General features: G+C 53.8%; 2 protein-coding genes across 2 annotated transcripts; one reads left to right on the top strand and one right to left on the bottom strand.

Moving 5' to 3' along the window:
• Positions 1-371: 371 nt before the first annotated feature.
• Positions 372-9,915, top strand: ITPKA (inositol-trisphosphate 3-kinase A). The gene is made up of 7 exons (XM_066341497.1): positions 372-938; positions 7,662-7,758; positions 7,839-8,055; positions 8,142-8,346; positions 8,756-8,857; positions 9,147-9,218; positions 9,318-9,915. The coding sequence occupies exons 1-7, from the start codon at positions 444-446 to the stop codon at positions 9,519-9,521; spliced, it is 1,392 nt and encodes a 463-aa protein (XP_066197594.1). The 5' UTR covers positions 372-443; the 3' UTR covers positions 9,522-9,915.
• Positions 9,916-10,361: 446 nt separating this feature from the next.
• On the bottom strand, positions 10,362-17,251 carry LTK (leukocyte receptor tyrosine kinase). Its single transcript, XM_066343630.1, is given in 14 exon segments — positions 10,362-10,803; positions 10,879-10,959; positions 10,961-10,999; positions 11,104-11,149; positions 11,152-11,202; positions 12,480-12,574; positions 13,470-13,553; positions 13,649-13,675; positions 13,677-13,756; positions 14,641-14,751; positions 14,793-15,369; positions 15,514-15,657; positions 16,204-16,409; positions 17,171-17,251. Coding segments are annotated over 14 exon segments (2,064 nt in total).
• Between the last annotated feature and the right edge of the window lie 4,405 nt (positions 17,252-21,656).

Genomic DNA, 21,656 nt, shown 5'->3' with positions numbered 1-21,656 from the left:
AAAATACAAAAAAAAAAAAAAAAGGAGCCTGAGGGGCTGGCTGGAAGAGCAAGAGGAGGACTAGCTCTACCCCTGCGGGGTCAGGGCCCTTTGAGCCACCGGGAGGAATCTTTCTCCTCCCCATGTCAGAGAAAGCAGTAGGACCCGAGGGCGGGCACAGAGAGGCCGCAACAGCCAGGCCCTGATTTTTTTGTCCACGACGTCTGGGTTTCCTGGATACCCGGAGCAGCACAGGGAGCCTTCCCCACCTGCCAAGGGCCCTTGGAGTCCCGCGCTTTCTGTGAAAGTGAAAGAAGTGGGCGGGGGGCGCGGCCGAGGCGGGGCCCAGGCGGGCTAGAGCGCAGGCTCCGCCTCGAGGCCGTCTCCAGCCGGGGGCGCCGAGCGTCTCCAGTCCCCGCGGTGCCGCGGGCTGTTGGGATCCGCTGCGGCTCCTGTGCCGTGAAATGACCCTGCCCGGGGGCCCGACGGGCATGGCACGGCCGGGAGGCGCGGAGCCCTGCAGCCCCGGGCTGGAGCGGGCCCCGCGCCGGAGTGTCGGGGAGCTACGCCTGCTCTTCGAGGCGCGCTGCGCCGCGGTCGCTGCCGCCGCCGCCGCCGCGCAGCCCCGGGCCCGTGGGGCCAAGCGGCGTGGGGGAAAGGTCCCTAATGGGCTTCCGCGGGCTCCTCCTGCCCCGGTGATCCCTCAGCTGACTGTGACAGCCGAGGAGCCGGAGCCGGACGTACCCCCAGCCAGCCCCGGGCCGCCCGAGCCGGAGGGTGGTTGGCTTCCAGCCGTGGGCTCGTCGCACCTGCAGCAGCCGCGCCGCCTCTCCACCTCGTCGCTCTCTTCCACTGGCTCCTCGTCGCTGCCCGAGGACTCGGAGGACGACTTATTGAGCGACAGCGAGAGTCGAAGCCGCGGAAACGTGCAGCTGGAAGCCAGCGTGGACGTGGGTCAGGTAGGGGCCGCGGGGGCGGGGCCAGCGCCCGGCGCGGGGGCCCGCGCGGGGCACCCAGCTCCGAGCTCTCTGGGGTCCCACTCCTACCCTAAGTTCCCTCCGCCAAGGGCCCTTTCCTACTACTCAGGGGGCATCGAGTTTGGAGGGAGGAGCCAGGTGGTCCTGTCGCCTTGACAATTCTCACCAGGGTTTCACAGGAGGGTCCTTGGCGAGTCTAAGAAGGCGAGTGAGAAGGAGTCTGCGACCAGCCACGGGGACTGGGTGGGGTAGTGAGCAGTGATCTGCCGGCTGAATGATGGGCTTGAGGGATCAGAGGGGTTGGCCTTGCCCCTCAAACTCTGTGAAAGAAAGGGGCGAACGAGTCTCCTAATCTCACCGCCCCCTTTCCCGCGCCGCAGCCCCACCCCCGCCGTTGCCACGGTTTCCCTCTCCTGAGTGGGAGTGGAGTGGCACTCCAGGCTCTGCTCGGGAACCGCCGCCGTCTGCTCCCGGCGCCCGCACTAGGCGTGGACGCAAAGAGGAGAGGAGCGCGGGGCTGGGAGCTCTGGCAGGGAACAGGATGCCGCCCCCTTCCTGGTTTACTGCTCCTAATTATGGCAGGGAAGGGTAAACTGAGGCTGAAAGGGCGTGATCAGCCTGTTAATCTCCTCCTCTGGTGTCAGAGGCCTGGTTTGACCCTCAAATAATCCAGGCCAGGGTGCGGTGAAGTCATTCCCAGTGCCTGTCCCTGAGGGGTGTGCCGCACCCAGGATAGCCGTCCTGTGCCCCTTGTTTAAACGAAGGCCAAATACTTTAAATAACTCTTCATGGCCAATGCGAAGAAGTTGCTCTAGATCCACATTATGCAAGTGTCCCTGGAGCTGAGGGAGAGGCGCAGGGCGCTCCACAGGCTCTGGTGGCTCCTGGTCTTCCCAAGAAGGGCAGTGAGAACCACGGACGCATGCTGGTGTTGCCTGGGAGCTGTGGGGAAGCACTAGGCGCGGCCCCGGCTTGCTGAACCTAGACTCCGCCGCACGCTCGGATTGGACAAGGCGTGGGAGACACTGTAACGACTTGCAGTGGATCCGTGACTCAGTTATCCCCTGCGACTTAATTACCCAGAGGGCGGCATGGTTTGTGACACAAGAGGGGGGAAAAAGTCTCATAGGATAGAAACACACCCCGCTGCCAGGTGTAGGGTACGGGGCGTCCCTCTCTCCTCTACCGGGAGTAAGGGTGCTCCTGACCCATGACCATTCCTAATGCAATCCTGGCCAGTGTAGGGAGGCGGTGCCGCCTAGGGGTTTCCAAGGAGGTGGAATGTGGAGCAGTGAAAGGACTCCACCCTCCTTGACTCCTGGGAAGATCCGGAACAGTAGTTCTGGGTCCAAGGCTCCCCCGCTCAAATCTCTGACAGCTGAGAGTCAGGCGCAGGAGGAAGGGCGTCACGATGGCAGACCCCGTTTCCCTCTAGTGTCCGTGGGCGGAGGAGGTCCCGCGGCCCAAGCCCGTGTGCAACGTAGGCAGCCCGGCTGGGGTCAACACTCCAGGGACCAGTCGCAGCTGTGCCCTGGGCGTCTTTGACCGGCCTCTCCCACCCTGGGCCTCTCCGTCCCGGGGACAGCCAGGAGCTGGAGCAGATGGCTGCTTGAAGGTCCTTCCAGTTCCAAGGCGGAGTCTCTCAAGCCTTCCCAACCCCCAGCCCGCCAGGGCCTCCCCGAAGGCAAACAGCCACGGCGGCTGCAGATAAGCTGGGGGCTGTTGACAGAGGCCTCCTGCGTCCCAGTGGAAGGGCCTGGCTCGGACTTTGCCTTGCCGCTGGTCGGGGAGCCGCATAGTGCGCCCGCCCAGGCTGCCTTTAGGGCTTCTCCAGTCAGGAAGCAGAGCCCATGGGCTGGCTGACTGTAAAGGATGCACCTAGGAGAAGTTACTGCAGCAGTGCTAGGGCCTGGGCAGATAAGGGAATAGCCAAAGCAGAAGGAGGTGTGGGAAGGCTCTACCTTGCCTCTGCCTGGCACATATGTCCTTCCCCTTCTCCTCCTGGGAGCCCAGGACAGCCTGCCCAGAGCCTGGAGTTGGGCTCCCCACAGGGCAGTTGGGACGGGACAGATTGCCTCCCTCTCTGACTTTCCTCTAGTACAGGGAAAAGTGATAGGGAAACCCATACAGGCTGGAGGAGGGGGTGAGTTGGGGGCCTATCCCTAAAAGCAGCTGGCATGACTGTATTCTTAGGCCTTTCCAGCCTAAGAATTTAAAACAAATTTTAAAACAATTTTGGGGTGTTGCTCTAGCGAAAGAGAGGGTGTTTGGCTCCTGTTCATTTGGTTCTCTTCACTCAGGGCTCCAGGATAAGGAGACCTGGATGCCATCCTGTCCTGGACCCAGAACTCCTACACTTCACTTTTCACTAATTATAGAGCAGAATTTAGGTTAACTGACTTCCTTTTTAAAAAGTAAATGCCCCTGGGAGAGTGAAGTCGTGGGTCAGTCATACCTTAGTGCAAATGATTTTATAAATTTAAACTGATTGCTTTCACCACCACCACCATTACTACCACCACCACCACCACAGGGAGTGCTAGTTTGATAGGGCAATGGGGAGGGGCCGGACTGTTAGAAACTTTCAGCCAGTGAATGGAAGGATGAAGGTAGAGAGTGGGAGTCAGGAAGTATGGAGCCCCGGCCAGTAGCTCAGTTGTTTAGAGCATTATTCCAGTAGGTACACCAAGGTTACTGGTTGATCCTGGTCAGGACACATACAAGAATCAACAAATAGGCCCTAGCTGATGATGGCTCAGTGGATAGAGCATTGACCCGGCTTATGGACATCTGCAAGTCCAGAATTCAATTCCCGTCAAGGCACACAGGAGAAGCGACCATCTCTGCTTCTCTCCCTCTCCCTCTCCTCCTTCTCTCCTTCTTCCTCTCTTGCAGCCAGTGACTTGATTGGTTCAAGCATTGCCCTGGGCACTGAGGATAGCTCCATTGGAGCACATCAGCCCCCAGCTGGGGTTGCCAGGTGGATCCCTGTCAGGGTGCATGTGGGAGTCTGCCTCACTATCTCCCCTCCTCTCACCTAAAAAAATAAATAAAAAAGAAAGAATCAACCAATGAATGCATAAATAACTATAACAACAAATTGCTGGATATATTTTTCCTCTCTCTTCCCCTCTCTCTAAAGTCAATTAAAAAAGAAAAAAAGGAAGTATGGGGATGAATATCAAATGCAGAGCAAAGAATCCATTCTGGCAGAAGATACACTGAGTATCTGGTGTGATATAAGAAGCAGGGCTTCCAAATGGAGTTTAGATAAAGGAGAGTCAGAAGCAAGTGTCCAGCCCAACCCAGCCAAAGAGATGCTCTTTGTCCAGCCCCAGCTGTGAGGAATTACCAGAGGGTCCTCTTGTGACTTCAGTAAAGACACACAGGTCAGCACTCCTGGGCTTTTTGCCCAAGATGCTCTAGTAGTGTCTGGCTGTGAGCTGGTTTCCCAGATTTCTGTGGGAAGTAGGCTGGGCTTTGGCCCTCTTTTCAGGTAGATTTCACTTTGTAACTTAATAAACCTGCTTTCTAATATCCATACAATAAAAGCCTTACCTGATCAAAAATATCTTTCCTGCTGTTGTTCTTGTGCCTAAATCATCACCCCACCCACCAAAGAATGTTTCTCCAGGAGCCTTTTTGGGCATGTGCATCTTTATATGTGTTATGTCCCATAGGGCAGGTAGCTCCCTAAGATGGAAGATGGCAATGAGTTCCATGACACTCGTATCAACTCCTTCCATGTTTGACCATATCCATTAATGGCAGGGGAGCTAAATCCTGTCATACCAATCTCAGGGAGTTACCAGGAGGGCTTATATGACATAATGGCTATTCAAGCCCTTTATAACCTGCGTGGCTGGAACCAGCCTTTGTCTTTTCTGCTTTCAGCTGACATGATCTGCTCAAAACTGGGGTGGGGAGGGTAGGTGATGACCCCATTTTACATCATCTTGGGAGCAAGTTGATGCTGTTAACACACATCAATCAAGTGGCAGTAGTCCAGGACTGTGGGTGCTAAAAACTCTTCTACCAGGCCCACCTTCTACTTTCCAGCCCCATTCACTGTTCCCACATGATCCTAGAAGAAAGGATGATGCAGTTCTCCCATTTCGTTGACCTAAAGCTGATTTCCTCCTCCAGGAAGGTGGCTACAGAAATATATGTATCCTCTGAATAATTCCATTCTGGTCCAAATGTCCGCCACAGTCTGCCAGTAGGCCCCTAAAGCAGCCTAAACCTAGTCCTTTGGATGACAGTAAAGGTGTCCAGCCAACAGAGAGGGGTCCCCAGGCAGTCTCAGTGTTTCCCCAGTGATCAAAGCATACCACTTTGTGGCTGCAAATTGCTTCACCTAGTACAAAGCTCCTTCTCTTGTGGGGTTCTCATTTGACCCACAAAGGGAATCGGGGTGGTAGCATAGACTTTGGAGCCTGCAGGGGCAGTTGGAACACAGAGAATGGGCTGGGCTGGTAAATAGCTTTAACCAGGGATTGGAAGGCTGGAGGCAGGAAGTGAGGGCATGCTAACTCCTCTGAGCCTTGATTTCTTTTTGTATAATGGCAATCATGCCACCACTCCATGCACTTGCTGTCCGTGTATGTGTATTATTATCATGATTCTCAAACTGAGTGGGATAAGAGAGTACAGGGTGGTGCTGCTGAATACACATGGCACGTACATCTTCCAAGAATTTTATTTGAGGATTTGGAGGTGGGAGAGTTTTATAATAAAACTTGGGTTATTATGCAGCATAATACAAGCCTTATATGTATTTAAAGAGAAAAAAAGGGAGTTTTGAAAGAGATGTCATACTTCTAGTGGGCTGCTTCTGGCTACACCCCTAGATCCTTGGGGATTGGCCACGTGATCACACCCCAGTGCGCCATGTAGGGACTGCAGTAGGGAAGCAGGAGCAACGCTGGCTTGTGGAGGTTGAGAAGTGCCTGGCATGCAGTAGGCGGTCAGTAAATGGTGGCTTATGTTATGACAGCCACTATGTCTTCCCAGAGGAAACAGACTCACACAGATAAAATTCTTCTTGGACTCAAGTGACAGAACAGAACTGGAACCAGTTCTTTTATTTTTTTTGGGACCAAATCTTGACTCCCCACCCAGTGCTCTGTCACTAACCCCCATCTCCTCCACATGGGAAAGGGCTAATGGTCAGCTGCCTTTCCCTACTTAGGCCACTACCTGAGTTCCCCTCTCCCTCTTTGACCCCCCCCCATCAGGGAGGCTGGATTCCTGGGGTCCAGCCCTGTGTAACTTCTCTAAAAGCAGACACCCTGGGAGGAGGCAGGAGACACACAGTTTGGATGAGCAAACCTGTGTACTACAAACCTGTAGACATAGGAATGATGGGTTTGGGGTGGGAAGAGTAAAAGTTCAGAGAATGAGATGTTCTCAGGATTGGGTGGAGGCCAGCAGCAGTGGTTATGAGGCGAGAGGTATACCAAAATCTACATTTCCCTCCCAGTTTCATCCTTGATGACAGGCTCTCAGCTCTGCATCCCATTTTCAAAGCTCAGGTTTCTAGGACCAGATTAGAGCCAAAGGTGCTCTGGGTCTTGTCAACTGGTGAGGAATGATATTGCATCGAAGGATAGCAGAGGATGTGGGGAAACCCCAGGCCATTCTTCCTTCAGACCCTGCCAGGTTGGCCTCTCTGCCCTGGGCCTTTGCAAACGTTTGTCTCTGTGATTGTCCATCTCCCTAAATGAGAGGAACCTATGGCCCCTAAGTGAATGAATCAACAACCCAGATTTGCCCAGCGTCTGCTTCATGCCAAGAAATGAGGTTGGGCCCTGGCCAGTTGGCTCGGTGGTAGAGCGTCGGCCTGGCGTGCGGAAGTCCCGGGTTCGATTCCTGGCCAGGGCACACAGGAGAAGCGCCCATCTGCTTCTCCACCCCTCCCCCCTCCTTCCTCTCTGTTTCTCTCTTCCCCTCCCGCAGCCGAGGCTCCATTGGAGCAAAAGATTGCCCGGGCGCTGAGGATGGCTCTATGGTATCTGCCCCAGGCGCTAGAGTGGCTCTGGTGGTGACAGAGCTACGCCCCTGAGGGGCAGAGCGTGGCCCCCTGGTGGCCTTGCCGGGTGGATCCCGGTCGGGCGCATGCGGGAGTCTGTCTGACTGCCTCCCTGTTTCCAGCTTCAGAAAAATACAAAAAAAAAAAGAAATGAGGTTGGAGAGAGAGAGCCTGTCACATTCAAACCTCACTACCGACAACAACCCAGTGAGGGCAGTTATTTCCCCATTTTACTGATGAAGAAACTTATGGTCAGAGGCTTGTTTCTCAGGCCTCAAAACATCCTGAGGCATTGGTAGAAATGCAAATTTTTGGTCCCACCCTAGACCTACACAGAATTTCCCTGTGGTAAACCCAAGAATCTGCATTTTTAAACAGGTGATTCTCACGCTCACAAAAGTTCTAAAACCCCGACAGAGCAGTTTAGTAGCTAAGTCTGGGACTGTTTTCAGCACATTCGGGAAAATGGATATCTGTCAGCAACCAGTGAGTGCGTCTCAGTGTCCACATAGAGGCGCACAATAAACTTTCCTGAGTGAACAAATGAATGAATCACCGGGCTCTAGCTGCTTGCGGTGGGGCAGGGCGGGCCAAATACCTGTTCCAGAAGAGGGAGGGCTTTTCTAATGCCGAGACGCCGCTTGTCTTGCGGACCCAGACCGTATTGTTTTCAGAAAAGTCACTGGCAGAAGATCCGAACAATGGTGAACCTGCCCGTCATGAGCCCTTTCAAGAAGCGCTACTCCTGGGTGCAGCTGGCTGGGCACACGGGTGAGCACGGGCAGGTGTGGGCGGTGTGGGTGGGTACCTGGGGTAGGGAGGGACTAGGTAGCGCCGTTTCCGGTCTGCAGGAAGTTTCAAGGCTGCAAGCACCAGCGGGCTGATCTTGAAGCGAAGCTCCGACCCGGAGCGTTACTGCCTGGCGCAGCTGATGGCCGACGCGCTGCGCAGCTGTGTACCTGCCTTCCATGGCGTGGTGGAGCGCGACGGGGAGAGCTACCTGCAGTTGCAGGACCTGCTCCACGGTTTCGATGGGCCCTGCGTACTTGACTGCAAGATGGGCATCAGGTACGTGTGTCCGGGGCCCAGGGTGGTGCTCTGCCAGATCCCCGTGTGAGTCCACTCATAGCCCGCCTCTGCCTGCGCCTTCGTAGGACTTACCTGGAAGAAGAGTTGACCAAAGCCCGTGAACGGCCCAAATTGCGGAAGGATATGTACAAAAAGATGCTGGCGGTGGACCCTGCGGCGCCCACCGAGGAAGAGCACGCTCAGCGCGCGGTCACCAAGCCGCGCTACATGCAGTGGCGAGAAGGCATCAGCTCCAGTACCACGCTCGGCTTCCGCATCGAGGGTATCAAGGTGAGCCAGGCTCGGTTCACCTTGCACAGCCTCGCCCCTCCCCACCCCAGCCCCACGCAGTGGTGTCTAACCTCCAAGTCAGTTCCTCACCTCCCTGAATAAGCACCCTCTGGCTTCTCCCTGATTCTGGCCTCTAATGTCCAGGAAAGTACCACTGCTGTAACTGATCCTCTCCCTTTGGGCGGGTATGGGTCCCCTGACACTTCTGTCCCACCTCAAGAAAAGTGACAGATCCTGCCCTGGCCGGCTAGCTCAGTTGGTTAGAGCATCACCCCAAAACGCCAAAGTTGCGCAGGGCACATGCAAGAATCAACCAATGAATGCATAAATAAGTGAAACAAGCAGAGACCCCCTTCCTTTCTCTCTAAAAATCAATAAAAATAAATTTTAAAACAATTTTTTAAAAAAGAAAGCCGATGGATCCTGCAGCACAGACTTCAAGACCACTCGAAGCCGGGAGCAAGTGACGCGTGTCTTCGAGGAGTTTGTGCAAGGGGATGCAGAAGTACTGGTGAGCGCCGGATTCTAGAACCCTGAGCTGTTGGGAAGCCTGAGGGCCAGTGGTGCCCCCAGGTCATCATGTCTAGTGCCCTCGCCTATGTGACCCCCATCGTAGCATTTTATCATTGTGATGTAATTGTTTTTACATTCCTTCCCTTCTGTTCTGCGCACCACATGAGGGCCTGTGTTTTTCTCAATGGTATTTACCTAGCCGGGCATGCATCATGGCCCCAAATATTAGCAGAGGTTCAGTAAGTGTTTAGTTAATTTGCCCTCCTCTTCTATCCTACCCTGTCCAGAGGAGGTATCTGAATCGCCTGCAGCAGATCCGAGACACCCTGGAGGTCTCAGAGTTCTTTAGGAGGCACGAGGTAAGATGGGTAGGGTCTGTGGTCTGTGAGAACTACACGAGAATAGGGCGGGGGGCTTCTCAGCAAAAGGGCCATGGCCTGACCACGTGGAACTCGCAGGTGATTGGCAGCTCGCTGCTCTTCGTGCATGATCACTGCCATCGTGCTGGTGTGTGGCTCATCGACTTCGGCAAGACCACGCCCCTCCCAGACGGCCAGACTCTGGACCATCGGAGGCCCTGGGAGGAGGGCAACCGCGAGGACGGTTATTTGCTGGGACTGGACAATCTCATTGGCATCCTGGCCAGCATGGCCCAGAGATGAGGCTAGGCCCCTCTTCCCATGCAGACCGGTTGGTCTGACAGATGGACCTGAGGCTTTGTCCCTGCTGTGCATGTCAGGGAGAGACAAACCCAGAGGTTGGAGCGGTTCACAGGGTCCTATAGGACCAGATGCCAACCACTGGAATGCACTGCATGCACCAAGACTGTTCCATACAAACCCAAGTGGTCCTAGAGCCAATGACACCAATTTTTCCTGGGTGGGAGAGGTAAACTGTGACAATGGGCTTCTTCCTCAGCCCAGCTCTTCTGAGGAGGCTCTGTACTTCCCCAGAGAGGCCAGATAATTAATTTTATTTCGCACGCACTAGATCTGTTGATCTAAACTCCCACACTACAATGGACTCCCCTTCCCAATAAAACTCAAAGACACCAGCTTTGGTGACTCAGGCTTCATCTCCTCCCTACTCAGGTCCCCTCTTTATCAATTCCTAGTCATCCCTCATGCCTACTCAGATCACTGGAGGATATGAGAAGAGCTCTTTATTTGAGACAGCTGTAGGGGTGGGGACTGCCCAGATGAAGGATGCTCATAAGGGAGGAGCAATCCAGTAAAAGCTTCCTGTAGGAGGTAGTTTCAACTCACCACCCTCACCTTGTGGTAGGGGCTTAGCCTCTGACCTCAGAGTTCAAAGTTTGGGAGTCACCTGGCTCTTCCTTGGGAGGCCTGGGTCTGGTTTCCAGGATGGAAAGTCCAGGGGTGCAGGCCAGCCCTGAGACAGGCCCTGGCATGCAGCACAAACTGGGTGGGGGGTGTGGGGCAACTGGAATGACAAGCCGCTAGAAGCCTGGGGAGGAGTGCAGGAAGGAACTGTTGCTAGCATCAATGCCTCACCCTCAGGGCTCCTAAGGCACAGCAGCCATAGGTGGGATTCCAAATGTTATGAGGTTGGAGTCCCCTGGATTTGGGGAGCTTGAGGCCAGAGGGCAGCCTGGGGTCAAAGAGGCTCCCTTCCCAGCTCTTCAAGATCTCCAGACTCAGCTTCTGGGCCTGGGGGGATCTTAGGCCCTTCAAAAGCCGGCTCCCCTCCAATGTGGAAGCCCTTTCTTCCTCCAGTGTGAGCCCTAGCTTCATTGGCAGAGGTGAATTCAGCACATCAGGGTCCTGTAATGGAAGGTTAAGGAAGAAGAGGACCAATGTTGTTTTATGGCCTCCCTCCTGACCAGTATGACACCCCTGAGTGCAGTATTAAAGATGCTCTGAGATGCTGGCAAAAGTAGGGCAGAGTTCAGTCTGGTGCTGCCAATACTGGGTCACAATATACCTGGGGAAAGGCAGAAGTTTGTATTCAACCATTGCTGTGAAGAACCCTTTTCCCTGGGCAGCATTCCATACTCACACAGGCCCTGGGAGGGTCCATCTGCCCCCTTCGACTATAAAGTCCAGTACCTCCTGGTTGGTGCATCTAGGGTAGGACACAGCCCAGTGAGAAGATCTTCCGGAGCAGTACCCCAAAAGACCTGCATCATGAGAGGGGGTAACTGAATAAAGCCCATCAGGGATAGCCTCCCCTTCCCTCTCATGAGGTGGCCCGAGACAGGGAAGCAGGAGGGCTTGGTATTACCAGGAGCCTGTCTTGGGTGTGAAGATGCCCTCTAGGAAGGCCTCTAGGGCATCCACTTGACCAGCAGCAGAGCCTAGACCCCTCTGTGGTAATGACTGGCTCTACAAGAGGGAGGAGGGGTGTGATGAGTGATTCAAATGTAATGGGGCTGCTGGGAAACCCCCTTGAAGCAGCAGCCTTCCCCACGTCTCCAGGACTCACATCCAGAGGCGGATTAAGGTTGGTTGAGGCGCCTGACCAGGCGGTGGCGCAGTGGATAGAGCGTTGGACTGGGATGCAGAGGACCCAGGTTCGAGACCCCGAGGTTGCCAGCTTGAGCGCGGGTTCATCTGGTTTGAGCAAAAGCTCACCAGCTTGGACCCAAGGTTGCTGGCTCGAGCAAGGGGTTACTTTGGTCTGCTGAAGGTCAGGGCACATATGAGAAAGCAATCAATGAACAACTAAGGTGTCGCAAGGAAGAATTGATGCTTCTCATCTCTCTCCGTTCCTGTCTGTCTGTCCCTGTCTATCCCTCTCTCTGACTCTCTCTGTCCCTGTAAAAATAAAATAAAATAAAATAATAAATTTAAAAAAAAAAAAAAAAAAAGGTTGGTTGAGGCGTCAGGTGCAGAAGAAAATATTAGGCCCCTTAAAAAAAAAAGTCAAGGGCCTGACCAGGCGGTGGTGCAGTGGTGCAGTGGATAGAGCTTTGGACTGGGACTCAGAGGACCCAGGTTCGAAACCCCCGAGGTCACCAGCTTGAGTGCAGGTTCATCTGGTTTGAGCAAGGCTCACCAGTTTGAGACCAAGGTGGTTGGCTTGAGCAAGAGGTCACTCACTCTGCTGGAGCCCCCTGGTCAAGGCACATATGAGAAAGCAATCAATGAACAAGTAAGGTGCCACAATGAAGAATTGATGCTTCTCATCTCTCTTCCTGTCTGTCTTTCCCTATCTATCCCTCTTTCTGACCTGTCTGTCTCTGTCAAAAATAAAAAGACAGGGAAAATAAAAATACACGTTAACCATATTTTAAAATAAATAAAAGCCTGACCTGTGGTGGCGCAGTGGATAAAGTGTCAACCTGGAAACACTGAGGTTGCCGGTTCGAAACCCTGGGCTTGCCTGGTCAAGGCGCATATGGGAGTTGATGCTTCCTGCTCCTCCCCCCTTCTCTCTCTCTCTCTCTCTCCTCTCTATAATGAATAAATAAAAAATCTAAAAAAAAAATAATAAATAAATAAAAATATTATGTACTATTAATATTAAAATTGCACATATAAAATCAAACTTGGTGTCATTAGAAAAAAGTGTAAAGTTAGGGTTCGCGGAGCCCTTCAGAAGTCAGGGCCCCAGGACGCGTACCTGGTGTGCCCGCCGTTAAATCCGCCTCTGCTCACATCTGTAGATATTTCTAGCCATCCCAAAGTCCCCGATTGTGTTCAGTAGTCTGAGTCCAGTGCAGCTCAGCAGACAGTTCCTAGCAGCAATGTCCCTGAAGAGTCAGGCAGAAAAACAACAACAACAAAAGAACAAGAAACCCTGCCCTAGTTGGATGGCTCAGTGGCTCAGTTGGTTGGAGTACTGTCCCCATACACAGGGGTTGCCAGTTTGATCCTCTGTTGGTACACATACAGGAACAGATAGATGTTTTTCTATCTCTCTCTCCCTCTCCCTTTCTCTCTAAAAAATCAATTAATGTCCTGACTGGTGGTGGTGCAGTGGACAGAGCTTCAACTTGGGATGCTGAGGTCCCAGGTTCAAAGGTTTGAAACCCCGAGGTCAAGGCACTGGTTTGAGCGCAGGCTCACCAGATTGAGCCGAGGGCCACAGGTTGCTGGCTTGAGCAAGGGGTCACTGACTCAGCTGGAGCTGCCCTGCCCCCCTTCCATCAAGGCACATATGAGAAGCAATCAATGAACAACTAAGTGCCACAACTATGAGTTGATGCTTCTCATCTCTCTTCCTTCCTGTTTCTCTGTCTCCATCTAAGAAAAAAAAAAAAAAGAATCAATGGATTAAAAAAAAAAAAAATTTCGGCGGCTGGGAGGATGTGGAAATGAGGCCATGGTTGTGATCACGGCCGGGTCGAGGACGTCGGATGTTGTGGTCTTTCCAACCTTTCCACCCTCTCCCGGAGGCCCTCAATAAAATGCTTTGATCCCCCCCTAAAAAAGTAAAGTTCTGCTGTGACTGACACATAAACGAACAAACACAAACAAAAACCCTGCCAGAACTTACACTTGATCTTAGTCAAAAGGCTGAGAACTGATTCCTGCCAGAACTCAATCTCTGGCTCCTATCTACTTTCATAAAACTCATGTGGAAGGGCTCTTTCTTGGGAAGGGAGTTGGGCTAGGGAGGTCCCTTGAGCCAGGATCACTCCCGACCTGTGAATTAAATTATTTCCCTCTAGGGCTATGTCCTGGGCCAGCTGGAGCAGACCATGCATAGTCAGAGGTGATGGCTGGCCCTGGTTTGGGCAGGTGGTACATTAGTTCATGGAGGTTTAGGCATACATGGGCAGGATCTTTAGAAGGGCCTGGAGGGCTGGGGATAAGGTCTTATCAGGTGCTGCCGACTCTGCCTCAAGAAACTTCATGTCCCCTCTAGACATCAACTCTAGCAGAATTAGGCATGGGGCAGGTCAGAGGCTGAGCCCCACACAGCACACAATGTTTTGTGGGTTTTTTTTAATTATTTTAAAAATTATTTTTATTTATTTATTCATTTTAGAGGAGAGAGAGAGAGAGAGAGGGAGAGAAGGGGGAGGAGCAGGAAGCTTCAACTCCCATATGTGCCTTGACCAGGCAAGCCCAGGGTTTTGAACTGGCAACCTCAGCATTTCCAGGTCGAGCGAGGCTTTATCCACTGCGCCACCACAGGTCAGGCACAGTACACAATGTTTTTTTGGGTTTTTTTCTTTCATTTTTCCGAAGCTGGAAACAGGGAGACAGACAGACTCCTGCATGCGCCCCACCGGGATCTACCCGGCACGCCCACCAGGGGGCGATGCTCTGCCCCTCTGGGGCGTCGCTCTGTTGCCTCCAGAGCCATTCTAGCGCCTGGGGCAGAGGCCACAGTGCCATCCCAGCGCCGGGGCCATCTTTGCTCCAATGGAGCCTTGGCTGCAGGAGGGGAAGAGAGAGACAGAGAGGAAGGAGAGGGGGAGGGGTGGAGAGGCAAATGGGCGCCTCTCCTGTGTGCCCTGGCTGGGAATCGAACCTGGGACTCCTGCATGCCAGGCCGACGCTCTACCGCTGAGCCAACCGGCCAGGGCAGCACACAATGTTTTGATAGTTGAACTTCCTGGGCAGGTGGTACACATACCCCATCACCAGCAGTGAGAGAAACTAGAGTTTCCAAAACTGGAGTGGATCTAGACTTGACCTCTCAGCCCCAGGGTGTAGAGAGGCTGTTCCTGCAGGCAGTTCTCCATGCCTTCCCCACAACTTCTACCCTGGCCCCTGGCCCCAGGTACACTTGAGAATGACCGCCTCCATGAGAAAACCCAGCTCACCCTGAGGACTGCCCAGCTGCCCTCCCCAAGGACACACCTACCCCGGTAGTCTCCGTGCCACTACCTCCGAAGCCGCCCGCTGCAGCCCAGCCGAGGGTAGCCCACTGCCGGCACTGGCAGCCCTCCGCCCTCACCCGCAGTGAGCGGCCAGCCTGCGGAGAGGAGGCCAGCAGCTTCCAGCCGCCCCCTCTACCTGAAAAGCTACAGGAGCATGGCTGACAGCGGGGATGGGGAGCACGTCCCCCTCTCCTTGAGGCACAACGCCCTCACTTGGCGTCCCGCCTCTCCTGCCACTCCCCGACGCGGTGGAGTGGGCCTCCAGTTTCTCCCGGGCGGCCTGAGTCCGGCCTCGGTCCTGCCTCCCCAGGTAGGCCGGACCACTTCCTCCAGCCGCCGCCAGCTGCTGCTCCAGCTGCCTGCGCGCCGCTACCCCGCCAAGGCGCGCCCTCCAGCCGTCAGGTGAGGACCTGGGCGGTGGGCTAGGGCTGCCAGCCCTGCGGCTGCAGTAAGGAAAGGGGCTCCCAGTCAGACCCAGGGACTCGGGGACCCCGAGGCCCGTACGGAGAGCTGCTGTGTGTGCGCCCGCGAGAAAAGGCTGTGGATCCCAGGGCTGAGCAGTGGGGCGGAGGCGCCCCGCGGGGAGGCTAGCGGGCCCTGCTGCCACCACCGCCCAGCGCCGCGGCCCCGGGACCTCTTCTGTCCCATCTGCTGCCGCGTGCTTCTTAGCCGCCCGAAACTCCGAGGCAGACGAGCTGGTTCTCCGAGCTCCCCTGCGGGTACGGGGGAGGCGCCGATCGGTAGGGCCCCTGGTACTCCCCTCGCAGTGCCGAAGTCAACACCAAGGAGCGCTCTCTGCCTCCCCCCAGCCCTCGCGCCGGGCGCTGCAGGCGCCCCTTCCCACCGGCTCCGCTCACCGCGAAGTGGGCGTGGCTCCCTGCTGCCCCACGAGGACGTAACGTGGCTCCCTGCTGCCCCACGAGGACGTAACGTGGCTCCCTGCTGCCCCACGAGGACGTAACGTGGCTCCCTGCTGCCCCACGAGGACGTAACGTGGCTCCCTGCGACCGAGGGAGGAGACGGCAGAGAGGAACACGCCATGCGCCTGTGTGGCACGTGGTTCTTGTCACCTTTGCCGCCCGCGGCTTCGTAAGTTGAGACCCTGCGGACAGCGGGTGCTGAGTGCCCAGCCGCGACCTTGGGTCCTGGGCCGCCTGCCTGCGGCGGTTGCTGAGAGAGGCGGCTCCAGTCTTTCTTATCCGAGGCACTTAGAAGCCATAGTCGATTTTGAAGAGGTGGGAGACTAGGTTTGCACACCATAAAATTAGATTTTACACGTATTTTAGGATGCTTAATGGAGACGGGTTGGGAGGAGATTCAAACCACCCCTGGGCTCCCCCGCAGGTTACGAGTCCTCTGCTTGGCGGGAACAGGCTCCTAGGTGTCGGCTCACTGTGGGAACTGTTGCCACCCTCCCCTGAGTTTCACTGGAAGAAGGGACAGTCAAGGTCGTCCGGGCCGCACGTCACTGTGGAATACCCTGAGACGCAATGTAGCGCGCAGGTGCCCCTCCTCCCCCTGGTAGGAGGTAACCTACCACAGGTTACCACAGGTAACCATCCATCTCTGTCTGTGCTCCGCACTTACAGGGACAGCCCGGGCCTGGCACCCGCCACAGCTGCATGCTTCTCAGAGGCTCGGCGGCCCCCACTGTCACCACCCTGCTGCCGGCGTCTGCTCCATCGCAGTGTTTGTGTGGGCTTCGTGCCGCCCGCTGGCCCTGCAGGCGAGCACTGCCAAGGCCCCTTGGGGTCTGGGAGCAGGGAGAAAAGGAAGAATCGTAGACCACCAGCCAGGGCCTGAAATAGTAGGTAGAAACGGAAGAAGAATTCTGGAGCTCACCTCAGGGAATTAGCGGAGAGGATGGCTCCAAGCCTCTGGCTATGCCGTGACCTTAGGGTCCTGGGGGTTTGGAGCTAGAAGTCCCAGGTTAAAAAGGAGCCTGGAATTTTCCAAGCTGGAGCAGAGAATGGCTCCTGAAAGAAGACTGGGAGACGAGACAGCGGGGTTGGGAGAAGGGGCAGGATGTTAACTGGGAAAGGCCTAGAAGAGGGAACCTCGCAATGGCGAGCCTGACCTCTCGCCGCCACGCCCCAACCCTACCCAGCACGGAAGCGCGGGTAAGCCAACCTCAACCCGCTTAGGTCGCCAAAGCCCCCGCGGGGTGCCGCTGATGCCTTTGCACGTTTCTCTCCAGGAGAGCCCCTCTCAGTGAATAACTTGGGAGTCCCGCTGAGCTCGGTCTTGCAGCTCCTCGACCCTTTCCTCGACTTCGCGTGTGGTCCCGCCCCCAGGCGATGCTAAAACCCCAGGGCCTGTCCCTTCTTCCCAAGCTGCGTGATCGAAATCCTAGAATTCAGACGTGCACCGCTCTTCTCGGCCCACATTTTCTAAGCATCCAGTTGGAGAGTAGGCTGCAAGGGTTCGAGGCTTTTGAAGGAGCCACTGAGAGCCAGACTGGCGACCGCGGTCCCCGGTCCTAGGAAAGTGCCTCTGGGTGGACAGTTGCCAGACTGCCAGAAAGCACTCCCCTGCAGGTTTGAGCCACAGCAGCAGCAGGCAGTGGCCGCCCATCACCAGTTTCAGCTGCCGCATCTAGAGTTTGGGGCTCAAACCAGCCTCAACGGCCAGGACTGCCGCTTTTTATTTTATTTATTTATTTATTTATTTTTATTTATTTATTTTTGGGGGGGTATTTTTCTGAAGTTGGAAACAGGGAGGCAGTCAGACAGACTCCCGCATGCGCCCCACCGGGATCCACCCGGCATGCCCACCAGGGGGCGATGCTCAGCCTATCTGGGGCGTTGCTCTGTTGCGACCAGAGCCACTCACTCTAGCGCCTAAGGCAGAGGCCATGGAGCCATCCTCAGTGCCCGGGCCAACTTTGCTCCAATGGAGCCTCGCTGCGGGAGGGGAAGAGAGAGACAGAGAGGAAGGAGAGGGGGAGGGGTGGAGAAGCAGATGAGCGCTTCTCCTGTGTGCCCTGGCCGGGAATCGAACCCGGGACTCCTGCACGCCAGGCCGACGCTCTACCACTGAGCCAACCGGCCAGGGCCCAGGACTGCCGCTTTTATGTGTGTCCAAACTCTTGCTAGACATCACCAGGTCCTAAAGATTGCCTGGCCACTCTCATCTCAGATCCTGGGGTTTCGACTGGGAGAAGGGCGGGATTGTGGTCAGAGAGGTCTCCACTCTTTCTTCTAGAAGAGACTTGCAAAGCCCCACACACAAAAGCTCTTCTCAGTCTTGTCATTGGATCTGCCACCAGCTATTCCAGAAAATGGGGTGGGTACCGGGTAGGAGATGAAGTGTCTCCACCCTTTTGAAGCCGGATCATGAAAAAGTGGAGAGCCACACCCCAGACACCCCATATGGGGCTTCTAAGTCTCATATGAGAAGCAGTGGGGTGTGTGCACATGTCATTGGTAGTGGCCACTGTGATAACACATGGGAAGTGCTATTTAAACTGCCCCAAGTAAGGCATCATCACTTATCATTGCTTGTGTCTTTCAGTGACTTTGTGAGTGCAAGGCTGCACCTCCCAGCACCCTCAGAAACATGATTTTCCAGGTTCACCTCATATAGTTCCATTGCCTGTGTTAACTGTGCACATTCGTGCGATGGTGTGAAAGCCTGAATCCTGATGCCAGATATGAATGCTAGCATCTCTGGTCAGTGGGTGATGGCATATTCACCACTGGGTTTTGTTTTTTTTTCTTTTTTAAAAGATTTTATTTATTCATTTTTAGAGAGAGAGGAGACAGAGAGAGAAAGAGAGAAGGGAGGAGGAGCAGAGAGCACCAACTCCCACATGTGCCTGGACCAGGCAAGCCCAGGGTTTCGAACTGGTGAACTCAGCGTTCCAGGTCGATGCCCTTATCCACTGCACCATCACAGGTCAGGCTCATCACTGTTTTGAGACAGTTTCCTCACCACCTATAAAAACCATAGGGGCCTGACCAGGCGGTGGCACAGTGGATAGAGTGTCAGACTGGGATGAGGAAGATCCAGGTTCGAGACCCCGAGGTCGCCAGCTTGAGCGCAGGTTCATCTGGTTTGAGCAAAGCTCACCAGCTTGGACCCAAGGTCACTGGCTCGAGCAAGGGGTTACTCGGTCTGCTGAAGGCCCACGGTTAAAGCACATATGAGAAAGCAATCAATGAACAACTAAGGTGTCGCAACGAAAAACTGATGATTGATACTTCTCATCTTTCTCCGTTCCCGTCTCTCTGTCCCTATCTGTCCCTCTCTCTGACTCTGTCTCTGAAAAAATAATAATAATAAAAATTAAAAAAAAAATAAAACCATAGGAAAGGAAATTGCTCTGTAAATCACAAGACATCCTACAACTGTAGGGGCCATTCAGCCTTCAGAGAGTTAGTGTCTTCCTCACTGTTTTGCATCAGCCTATAAAATTAATAATCTTTAGTTAATAGTGTTTAATATAAAAACTGGAAAAAAGAAGCTATAGTAGTTAAGTGCTTGGTAAAGTCTCTGAGTATATACTGCTAGATGTAGATACAATAGTGATTTTGTAAAAACTCGTACTCATGCCCTATTTAACTCTGTAGATATTCCACTATGAGATCATAGAATTTACTTTGCAAGGTCTCTATAAGCCAATGGTTCTCAAAGTGAGATTGAGCCAGGACAGCAGCATCAGCATCACCTGTGAGCTTGTTAGAAATGCAGATTTTTTTGCCTGACCTCGTGGTGGCGCAGTGGATAGAGCGTCAGACTGGGATGTGGAAGGACCCAGGTTCGAGACCCCGAAGTCGCCAGCTTGAGCGCGGGCTCAACTGGTTTGAGCAAAGCTCACCAGCTTGGACCCAAGGTCGCTGGCTCGAGCAAGGGGTTACTCCATCTACTGAAGGGCCGCGGTCAAGGCACATGTGAGAAAGCAATCAATGAACAGCTAGGGTGTCGCAATGAAAAACTGATGATTGATGCTTCTCATCTCTCTCCATTCCTGTCTGTCTGTCCCTATCTATCCCTCTCTCTGAATCTCTGTCTCTGTAAAAAACAAACAAACAAACAAAAAAAACCACGCAGATTTTTGGCCTGACCAGGTGGTGTGCAGTGGTTAGAGCATCAGCCTGGAACATTGAGGACCGAGGTTTGAAACCCTGAGGTTGCTGGCTTGAGCATGGGCTCACCAGCTTGAGCATAGGATCATAGACATGACTCCATGGTTGCTGGCTTGAGGCCAAAGTTCACTGGCTTCAACCCCACGGTCGCTGGCTTGAGCAAGGGGTCACTGGCTCAGCTGGAGCCCCCGGTCAAGGCACGTATGAGAAAGCAATCAATGAATAACTAAGGTGCCACAATTATGAGTTGATGCTTCTCATCTCTCTCCCTTCCTGTCTGTCCCTGATTCTCTCTTGCTAAAAAGAAAAAAAAAATGCAGATTTTTTGGGTTTTGTGCTAGACCTACTGAATCAGAAACACTGTTGTAGGGCCCAGAAATCTGTTTTAACACATTTTCCACGTGATTTTTGTCATATAAGTTTGAGAACTATTGCTGTTGCAGATACAGTAGTTGCTTAAATGATTCATTTATTGATTTTACAGAAAGGAGAGAGAGAGGAAGGGGAGCATGAAGTATCAACTCATACTTGCTTCACTCTAGCTGTTCATTGCTTGCTTGTTGTATGTGCTTTGACCCAGCAAGCCCAGGGTTTCAAACCAGTGACCTCAATGAGCCACCACAGGTCAGGCAGTAGTTGCTTTTTTTTTTTTTTTTGTATTTTTCTGAAGTTGAAAATGGGGAGGAGGCAGTCAGACAGACTCCCACATGCGCCCGACCGGGATCCACTGGCATGCCCACCAGGGGGCGATGCTCTGCCCATCTGGGGCGTCACTCTGTTGCAACCAGAGCCATTCTAGAGCCTGAGGCAGAGGCCATAGAGCCATCCTCAGGGCCTGGGCCAACTTTGCTCCAATGTAGCCTTGGCTGCGGGAGGGGAAGACAGAGAGAAAGGAGAGGGGTAGGGGTGAAGAAGCAGATGGGCACTTCTCCTGTGTGCCCTGGCCGGGAATCGAACCCGGGACTCCTTCACGCCAGGCCGACGCCCTACCACTGAGCCAACAGGCCAGGGCCAGTAGTTGCTTTTTAAAAAAATTTTAATTTTATTCATTTTAAAAATTTATTTATTCATTTTTAGAGAGGAGAGAGAGAGACAGCAAGGAGAGAGAGACAGAGAGGGAGAAGGGGGGAGGAGCTGGAAGCATCAACTCCCATATGTGCCTTGACCAGGCAAGCCCAGGGTTTCGAAATGGCGACCTCAGCATTTCCAGGTCGATGCTTTTATCCACTGTGCCACCACAGGTCAGGCCTATTCATTTTTTTAGAGAGGAGAGAGAGTGAGAGAGAGAAGGGGGGGGCAGGAAGCATCAACTCCTATATGTGCCTTGACCAGACAAGTGCAGGGTTTTGAACTGGCGACCTCAATGTTCCAGGTAGACACTATCCACTGCGCCAGCACAGGTCAGGCAGGCAGTAGTTGCTTAATAAAACTTATTGTAGCCCTGGCCACTTTGTGCAGTGGTAGTGTTGGGCTTGCATGTGGATGTCTCAGGTTCAATTCCTGATCAGGGCACACAGTGACCATTTGCTTTTCCACCCCTCCTCTTCTTGCTTCTATCTCTTCCCTCCTGCAGCCATGGCTCAATTGGAGCGAGTTGGCCCCAGGTGCTGAGGATGGCTCCAAAGTGAGAAGAGCTCAGTTGCTGAGCAACAGAGCAATGCCCCAGATGGGCAGAACATCACTCCCTAGTGGGCTTGCCAGGTGGATCCCCATTGGGGGTGCAGGCAGTAGTGTCTCTGCCTCCTCTCCTCTCACTGAATTAAAAAAACAAAACAAAACAAAACCCCTATCATATAATACTATGTTCAGCAGCTCCACTTATGGGGAGTGGGTTCTTTCTACCTACTGACAAGGCACACCACACTCATTCTGATGTCTTGTAAACACAATGATTATAAGTAATTCCATATAAC

This window comes from Saccopteryx leptura, chromosome 6 (genome assembly GCF_036850995.1).
Source record: "Saccopteryx leptura isolate mSacLep1 chromosome 6, mSacLep1_pri_phased_curated, whole genome shotgun sequence".
NCBI lineage: Eukaryota > Metazoa > Chordata > Mammalia > Chiroptera > Emballonuridae > Saccopteryx > Saccopteryx leptura.
Note: the sequence above shows the minus strand (reverse complement) of the source record. Positions and strands in the feature narration are given on the sequence as shown.